At 39.2% G+C, this 9,880-nt stretch overlaps 1 protein-coding gene across 1 annotated transcript; it reads right to left on the bottom strand.

Moving 5' to 3' along the window:
- Window positions 1-8,057: 8,057 nt before the first annotated feature.
- LOC110797190 (fasciclin-like arabinogalactan protein 11) lies at window positions 8,058-9,066 on the bottom strand. Its single transcript, XM_022002286.2, has one exon. The coding sequence runs from the start codon at window positions 8,943-8,945 to the stop codon at window positions 8,214-8,216; it is 732 nt and encodes a 243-aa protein (XP_021857978.1). The 5' UTR covers window positions 8,946-9,066; the 3' UTR covers window positions 8,058-8,213.
- Window positions 9,067-9,880: the final 814 nt, after the last annotated feature.

Genomic DNA, 9,880 nt, shown 5'->3' with positions numbered 1-9,880 from the left:
CATTAAAGGACCAATAGCCCTGTATTGTGATAATAACGGAGCTATTGCACAGGCAAAGGAGCCTAGACACCACCAAAGGGTCAAGCATGTACTTCGTAGATTTCACCTTCTACGAGAGTTCGTTGAAAGAAAAGAATTCGACATAAGCAAGATTGGAACTGATGACAACATATCAGATCCATTGACTAAACCTCTGCCGCAGGCGAAGCACAACTCGCACACTGCAGCCATGGGAATCAAGCACATTGGAGAATGGCTTTGATGTCCTTATTTAATGTTTTAAAGTTTTAGAGTTTAAATCTTTGTAAAAAATTATTGGTTAATCATTCACAATAAATGAATCGAATTCATTTTTCCATTTAATTTGTGGTTTATTAAATGATGAGTCCCTTCAATTTGATGATATATTCAAGATAGACTGTCAGGACCAGTCCTGTGACTAAGAAATGTCTATCAAGTGAACTTGAATGTCAAAAGTTGAAAATGGTCCTTGGTCGGAGTTTTCTATAAAAATGGACGCATAGAAAACGTTAGACGACTAGAATGCAAGATGACTAGTAGTTCTGTTTCTTGAACTATGTGGACATGACAATGTCATAATCATTTGCATAGATACTTACTTTGGGAAGACTAGTATCGGACAGACCTATGAAACTTTACTGTAAGAGATGAAAATCTGTCATAAGTAAATTTCATTAAAATTATTAGACACTAAATCCTCAATACCTGAGTGATTTGAGATTACTTGTTTGAGAACTGGTTGCTTTGACGTTGACCAACCGTCGCACCGTAAAAGGAGGCTATAAAGGCAACGCTTAGGTAATCACCTATCAAACGAAGTCTAATCTCAAGATCGCAAGATTGGGATTGTCCTCCCATAAATCGGGATGAGATGCTTAAAAGTTGTACAAGGCCACTCGGAGAGCTAGAAACTGTGAAATGCATGGCCGTGCTCAGATGAATCATAGGCTATGATTATCTGTTTATTTGATCAGTTGAACTCTGAAACCGAGAAACACCTCTGGACATAATAAGGATGACAACTCTTACCTTATGTTCAAGAGCAAACATCGAGCGACAAAGGAATTAGGAAATGCACACTTGTCCCTAAGGACAAGTGGGAGACTGAAGGAAATAATGCCCTTGGTCCAAGTATGCATTCAATGTTAAGTCTAATAAATGCGGTTCAGTATTAATTAACATATTAATAATTCAGTGAGATCAAGTGAGCTGAATGCCTAGCTAGAGGCCGCTTCAGTTCAAGTGGAATTAATGATATTAATCCACAGCTTACTCTTGACTGAACCCGTAGGGTCACACAAATAGTACGTAAACGGATCAAGTATTTAATAGCATTAAATACTCTATATATGGATATTCGGAATCGACGGATCTTGGTTTCAGTGGGAGCTGAGATCGTCACAAGCAAGTGAATACTCCGGAAACGATGATATTGCCGGAAACGGAAATATGGATCGTATCGGAAATATAAATATTATCCAAGTCGTAGATGTTGCCGGAAACGGAAACATGGTACGTATCGGAAAATATTATCGGAAATGGAAATATTGCCGGAATCGGAAATATTGCCGGAAACGGAAATATTGTCAGAATCGGAAATATTATCGGAATCGGAAAATAATTCCGGAAACGGAAATATTAAATATTTGTTCGAAACGGAAATTAATTCCGGAATCGGAAATATTAAATATTGTTCGTATCGGAAATGAATTCCGGAATCGGGAATTTAATCGGAAGCGTATCGTACGAATTAGCATCGGACGAGGCCCGCTAGACGAAGGCCCAGCACGAAGCCAGGCCATCGTCCAGCGAGCCACACGCACCATCGCACGCCAAGCCTCGACCAGGCCCAGTGCAAGGCCAGGCCCAGCCAAGGCCTGGGGCGCGCGCGCGAGAGCACAACAGCAGTGGGCCGAGCGCTGTGCGCCTAGCGTGGGCCGCAAGGCTTGCGCGGGTGTACGGTGCTCGTGCAATGCTCGTGCGGGAATCCTAAAGCAATCGGGATTCGAAATATGATTAAATCCTAAAACTATTAGATAATGATTATTTAATAGAGTCCTAGCAGGATTCTAATTAAACTAATTAATATCCTAATAGGATTATAATTCCTTTTCCATACCTCTATAAATAAGTGCCTAGGGTCATAATTTATAGATACAATTGAAGTATTCAAAGGTAAGTTTTTGAAAGAAAAATCAGCCATACACTTGCAAACACAATAGCCGAAATTCCTAGTAACCTTAAGGGCGATTCTAGTTGGTCTAACTTGAGGCGGATCCGGACGTACTGTGGACTATCTACGGAGGGACGACATTTGGAGTCCTAAAGACTTGTTCTTGTTCGGTTCGGGCGCAGCTAGGGAGGGCACGCTACAAAGTGTATGCTCCTAAATTATGCTAAATGATTATGTGTAAATAATATGTTTCCTGGCATTAAGGTTTTCCGCATGATTTACGTTTTGTCATATGTATCATAACCTAACAGTGACGTTGTCGGATCAAGTGTAATTGGATTTCCTGTGAGTTTACACCCAATCGACTAGTAATATAGGAGTCGCCATTCAGTTTTTAACGACAATGAGAAAAACAGACAAAACCCGGTTATCGTGACATAAAGGGAGTGCAATTATGTTCGACCATGACGGCCATAGGTTCCCTTGTGATCCCTGGTGTGGGGATCGCTCAACGTACACCCGCAGGGCAGAGATTGAGAGTTCGGGGGACTGTGACTACCGAGAGGAGTGCTCATCGATAATACTCCAGAGGCAGGTTATCCTTACTAGCTCAACATAAATAATTCAAGGGACATGCGTTAAACTATTAAACTATTCTGAATTGATTTTAGCAATATGCAACACATAATACTAAATCGGTCGTGATTATCTTATTTAGATGGATTTAAGGTACCTAGCATGATAATTCAATTGTCCAAGATATTATCTTATTAGGCGTGATAGATCAATCAAATTAATAGTTTGACAATTTTATAAAAGGGTGATGAAAGCGATTAAATCATATGAGGGACACATTACAACGCACCCTTGAGAGGTGCATTGTGGTTCTCAGAAAACTAACCACTTGGCTTTGCTATTTCTCCTTTTATTTAACGAATCTCAGGTTTCCAAGCAATGTTCCAGTATTTAGGCTTAATTCATCAAGCTACAAGGGGCAGGATGCGTTCTATTCGACTTTTGGGTCGATTGCGACAGAACGCTGGATCAATTTCGCAGCGTGAGGCTTAGGCTTAAGGCTAGAGTCAATGCTCAGATTATGGAATTGTCTGTTCTTTTCACGTCGATTTTAGGCTGTATTTATAGGAAAAGAGTGTGTGTAAAGATAGATTTTAAGATACGAATCCAAAAAGATAGGCACTTTCAGCGCCCAGGGCTGGGCGCCGAAGATTTCGGTGCCCAGATCCAGGCGTTGAAAATGGGATCTGGGCCGAGTTCTATGTCAGATTTAGACTCTTAGAACACGGAGCTTTTGAGATTTATCCGAGTCTTTTAGTGCGTATTAACTTATGACGGAATGCGTCTGGACCCATTACGAACTCTAGGTTCGTTAGGAATTTAATTAATACGTAACTCTTATTTTCGAATTATACCAAGAATGCAAATTCTATCTCTTTTAGGATTTATGTTGGAGTGCAACACCTAATTTTGACAGGTTTCTATCTTTTATGACTTTGCCACTTTTAACAACTACCTTTTACGGCAGTTACTATTCTTAGCAGGTTTCTATAAATAGTAGCTTTGGCTGAAATGAAAGGGTGATTGAGATCCGTTATTTTATAGGAGATGCGTTGCCAAGTGGAGATTTATGTTCTCATCATCAAACCTTCCCTTTCGGGAATGGGGACAAAAGTAGGTGTCTACAATGGCAGATACACTTTCACCTAAATCACAAAATGCTTTATTAATTAACAATGCACCTACATGATAGGGGGTGGAAAAACTACCAGGATCCTTGAGTGTAGGTGGGGACTTGTTTTGCAATATAATACTACACTCTTCAGTTAGAGAGACTCTCTTCACACCACCATAATCCCTTTTCTTTGTGATAATCTGTTTTAAAAATTTAGCATAAACAAGAACTTGAGATATTAAATCAGTAAAATGGACCGTTACCTCAAGATTCTTGATCATTGCCAAGAACTTACCAAGTTGTTGGTCGACGTTAGTTTTCTGCATCCGGTGAGTTAGTGGCAACTTAGGCACTATAGTGAGAGAATCAGAAATCTTCTCATTCCCCTTATTTGCGCCAACCTTATCAGCACTATCAACCTCCGGGATTTGAAGCTCTGCACAGGTTGTCTTCTCTGGTCCATCTATGTTCTCCTTAGAAAGAGTTGCATCATCAGTGGACATCGAGGGAGCATCATATTTAGTGCCAATTTTAAGAGTGATAGCATTTGCATTTTCTATATTCTAAGCTTGGGGCGGAGTGGGTTGCCCTGGAAGTGTACCTGATTGCCTCTAAGATAGAGTGTCAACAAGTTAAGCAACTTGATTCTCTGACATTCTATTCTATTCTGATTCTTCAACTCTTTGATGCTCTCATCATGGTTCGTTTGAGCCATCACTGCGGTCTTCTGCATATTTGCAATGAGCTTATACATGCATATCACACATGTCAGGCTCTGGATTAGCATTGCTCTGAGGAGGTTGTTACTGATATCCTTAGTGTGGGGGCCTATTAAACCTCGGGGGGAGCATTATGTGAGGCTCCTTGTAGAAATGGAGGCCTAACAACATGTGACTCAGGTGGATGGAACTGTAGTTGTGACCATTGTTGTTGGGTCGAGGATTCTGAACATTGTTGCTCCGCTATGAGAAATTGAGATGATTCCTCTAACCCGAATTATATGAGTTGGAATAGGGATATTTTTCTCCATTTGCGTGGTATTCTACGAACTATAAGATCAATCATGACCAAAGTGACTTTGGATGCCACATACTTCACAGTGAAAAGTTTTCACTGGAGCTACACTAGACATGTATAGCATTGATACTCATTGGGGGAGTACCACACTGAGGAGCCTTCAAAGAATTAATTTTTAGGTTCAAAGCGACCATTTGCCAGGACAATAGAGAATAAGCGTCAACGTCCATCATCTTTCCCTTCTTAGATGTGGTTCTTGTGGTGTTATAGTGATTTGCAAGGAAGTCATAACCTGCATCCATTTCTATATCAAGAAAAACACCCCCAGCAGCAGAATCAACGATGTTCTCCGTATCATCTTGCAAACCATGGTAGAAAATCTGAACCAGGAACCGTTTTTCAATGTTGTGATGCGGACAAGACCGCTGCAATGCCTTAAATCTATCCCAAGATTCTCTAAGTGATTCTCCATATTCTTGTGTGAAGGGAGTCAGCTTGTGTCTTATTTCAGCAGTCTTGGTGGGGGGGAAATAATTCTTCAAGAAAGACTTGTGAAATAGCACTCCACTATGTCTCGTTACCATCGTTCAACCATGTTTGAGCCTTATCACGAAGACTAAAACCAAACAACATAACTTTCAATTGGTCTTGAGTGACCCCTTGATGCTTGATAGTACCACACAGTTGGTTGAACCTTTGCAGATGGTTGGTAGGTTCCTCACATTTATGACAACCATATTGATTTTGTGATACCATGGAGATTAAAGCTGGCTTGATCTCAAAATTGATTGCCTTGATAATAGGCATTGTGAGTCTAGTCGGAACACTGCTCGAGGAAGGCACCCCATATGGTTTCAGGGATTTATACATCGCGTGACTCGGTGGAGTCCGTGAGTCTTGAGACCCTGATGCTTCTTCTTCTGTTGTTGCTTTTTGAGTTGTCGAAGAGTCTTACCAAGATCGGGATCACGAGGAACCAAGCTAGGTACCCATTCTAAAAGACTTGGGCATAAACAATAAACGAAGAAGACGTAGTGAGATTTGCCTCAATTGGAATTTAAAGTTCCAATGAGACAATGGAAACAATTAAAATAATCAAACTAAAACTGACATAATCTAGCCGTTTAAAAACTTAGTGAATGAAAAAGATACCGCAAGTGCATGTTGTCTGTTGTTAGCAGATACTTAGAAAACACGGGTCGATCCCACAAGGAGAGAAGTTCTATTAAATTTTGCCCAACTATATAAACTATTTCAATAAACAAAAGGTAATCTTTGGTTTATAACTAATGAAACTAAACCAATAATATAAATGTAGGATTTATCAATGAATTAAAAGACGGGTGTATGTTCGGTCCACCATGCTTATACCAATACAAGAATGAAAATCAATCCAATAATGAATAAAATAGGCTGAGTAATTAAAGTATATGTTTATCCTATGGTCGGGTCTTTACACTTTCAATCAAACATATGCATTATGGTCGCTAACATAATCATAATTGCAAATTGTATCAAGCCTCTAAGAATATGATATTTCGATTCTAATTCTTATTAGCTAGATAATCAATCCATGGTATTGGCCAATTACATGAATCAACAATTAAGAACAAATAAATTGGGATTACTCAAACATAATCTATAAATTAACAAACTTTAATGCATAACAGGCATTGTATTAACATGACTTCCCTTACTTAGCCCTAGTAAACGATTAGTCACTCATAACTGAATTAACAAGCATGAAAGAAATAATAAATATTAATTTCATAATTAAATAGAAATTAATCTATGGAACAAAAATAATAACAAAGAATTAAAGCAAGAGAATTATAAAATTACCTCTAGATTTATGAATGAAAACGTATTAGGGCTCAATAATATGAAGAGAGAAAAACCAAAAAGAACGTGAGAGAGGGTTCTAGGAAATAAAGCATAAGGGAAATAAATTAATAGGAAAAGATAAATAGAAAATAATAATGACATAAGTTACGATTTAAAAGGACGATAGACGATCACTAAACAAAAGGCGTCGTCGACGAGTATGCAAGCGGAATCCAGCGGGCCCGCTGGGAGGGCGTTGGCTTTCATGCCTGTGACGAAGATTGGGTATTGCCTTGATGCGTGAAGCTTGGGCGCAAAAGCCAGCAGGGGCGCTGGCTGCCCGCTGGATCTCCCTTGCTAAGACGTTGATGCTTGGGCGCGGAATCAAGCGGGGGCGCTGCCTGCCCGCTTGATTTTCATTGCTACGATGCTTACGACGCTAGGTCCTTGAGATTTGACTTCGGCTAAAACTCTGAGTAATGCTAGCATCGATCATGAGATTCCCAAGGTGCTCTTGCCGATGGGTAATGTGATATAGGCGATATGAATCAATGCAAATTATTAACTTCTCCGATCGAACTCTTCGTCTTCGACTTAAATCTTCCGATTATCATTTAGATCAACTTCAAGCACTCCGAAAGCATCATAATGATTATGGAATCATCTAGAATATCAAGAAAAACACAAACGGAGTGTAATAGAGCACAATAGTACCATAACTTATGCAAATGCGGCCTGCAACTAAAATGATATAATTGCCTAATAATGCAACCTAAATGCGTCTAAAATACCCTATACAAATACGATTCATCACTACATATGAAATAGTCGCAAAAAAGTCAAGGTTGTCGCATAATTGGCAGTCTCACCGGAGTAGCAAAGTAGTCGCAGTTTCTACGACTACCAGAATATTAGTCGCAAAAATGAATCTGTGACGGGGTGTGTTGGACTACCTCAAATTGGTCGCAAATAGTTGCATAATATAGTTTCGACTGATTTTCCCTATTTTGCGACTGATATTTGGCGGTCGCAATATAGCGTTTTTCTTGTAGTGGCGCGTTCCTATCTGTGTAGAATCCGATTAGCAGACCAGACATAAGGCAAGCGGCAGACCTCTCCAACCATTCCTATTCAATACCAGAACACAGTGTTTTAGCTTAACCTTTTTTTTTGTTGGTGAAATCTTTTACTTAACTTCAGAACACTCGTAAAGACAAGTTTATATCCGTTACAGAAACAACTGTGTTTTAGATTCCATACCCTCACATATCTCCAGCAGTCTAAAGATTATGTGTTTGTGTTACTTAAAGAAAGAGCTTTACAAGTGGGAGGTTAGGAAGAATAATGAAATTGTTTCATTGAATTCAAAAATTAAGCCACTGAGACAGCAGTACAGATAATATCAGCATCATCAACCAAAACTTTAACTCGATACAGAAATCTCCAAAAAAAAATAACCAAGGAATTGTAGAAAACAAGTTAAGAAAATCATAAAACCATATAGATTGAAGCAGCAACAAAGAAGATGGAAAAGACCACCACATTCAACCCAGACTTGACCAATTGAGTGGCACCAGAAGAATTAGTAGTGTCTTCTGTGTTGTCATCTGCAGTATCACCCGCCTTTGCATCCTTTTTGGGCTTACCTGCCACTGGAGCTGGTGCGGGTGCTGGTGATTTGAAGAAAGCCAAAGGAAGAAGGACTTGATCCACCTGGTAAACAGCCAACTGCCCATCACTATAAATGGAATTCGACACTGTTGTATTGACTACCCCAGTAGTTATATTCACTTGGTTTCCTGAAGTGGTAACATTTAGTGGATACTCCCCATCATTGCTATTCCCAGCCTGTGTCCTCAAAGGGTTGCTGGCTGTCTGAAACTCAGATTGAGAAATGAAGTTAGGGAGTACATGGAACTGCACTAACTGCACCTTCTGTTGGTCTGACAGAGAGTTCAGCAGCCCTGATTTAAGGTTGGAAAAGGAGTTATCAGGTGGGGCGAAAACTGTGAGGCCAGACTTTGAGTTGTTGAGTTGGTTGTTGATTTGGTCAGCTTCTTGAGTACTCTCTAGTAGCCTCATAAACATGGTGAACTGACCAGCTTTCGTAAGAATCGCTGTTATATTTGTAGGTCCTGCAGGTCCTGGAGCTGGTGCCTGTGCTTGAGCCATTGCGAAGACTACACCCTCGAGAAACAATGCTACAAAAAGGATCTTCATTTTTGTACTAAGTCACTCCCCTTAACTTTTTCTTTTTTTTGGTTTTGTTCAAGTTGTGATAGCCAGTGGCTTCAGAAGTTATGTTATATACTAAAGTGAACTTACAGTTAGGTGTAAGGTTAAAATAAACAATTTTAAGTTGAGTTGAGAACCTCAAAATTTAGTTGAATTGGCAAATAATGTTGTTGAAATAGTGAAAAAGTTTTTGCTTAGAAATGCAGGAAAGTTTTGTTTGTTTTTTTGCAGGGGCAATCTTTTGATTGCTTCTTGTTGAGGACAGCTTGGAAAGTACAAGCTTTGGTTTCAAGGTTTATATGCCATCATCTTCCATAGACCAAATTAGTTGAGATTTGTGAATCTGTTACCTATTTTGACAGCTGAATTGTAAGTTAAAGTATTCATTTTGGTTTCACTTGGCCTACTTGTGGGTCTGGTTCCTCAATTGCTGGTGGGGTTTTATGAGAGTAATCTTATTATGATAAACCGTATTTTGATCCCAGAAAAGCAAATTTCAGGTTTACATGTTGAGAAAACAATGAGTTATCGAGTAATATTTGGCGTAGTAGTAAAGGTTTATACCCGCCGGAGCACTCTGAATTCGATGTATTTGATCTAGTCTGGTAATATTTGTTTTCCTACTCACTAGGAGCTTAGGTTAATAGGTTGTTAGTTTCACCGGATTGACCTGGGTACATTTGGATTCGGTATAAAATTTCTCATATACAATTATTTAATATTGAAAAAAAGAGAGTAGTATAAGTATTTATGATTCTGTTTTATACTTACTCCAAGTCGATAACTTGCAAGGCAAAACTTTTCTCTAATGCGTATTGCGTAATAGAAAAGTACATTTGAGCATAAAATTGCTATCATTTGTTATGCTGCCGTTTTCAATATTTTCATGGATCAAATAATGTGCTTAGAGAAGTCATAAA

This window comes from Spinacia oleracea, chromosome 5 (assembly GCF_020520425.1).
Source record: "Spinacia oleracea cultivar Varoflay chromosome 5, BTI_SOV_V1, whole genome shotgun sequence".
Taxonomy (NCBI): domain Eukaryota; kingdom Viridiplantae; phylum Streptophyta; class Magnoliopsida; order Caryophyllales; family Amaranthaceae; genus Spinacia; species Spinacia oleracea.
The sequence above is the reverse complement of the archived record's forward strand: the minus strand, read 5'-3'. Positions and strand labels throughout refer to the sequence as shown.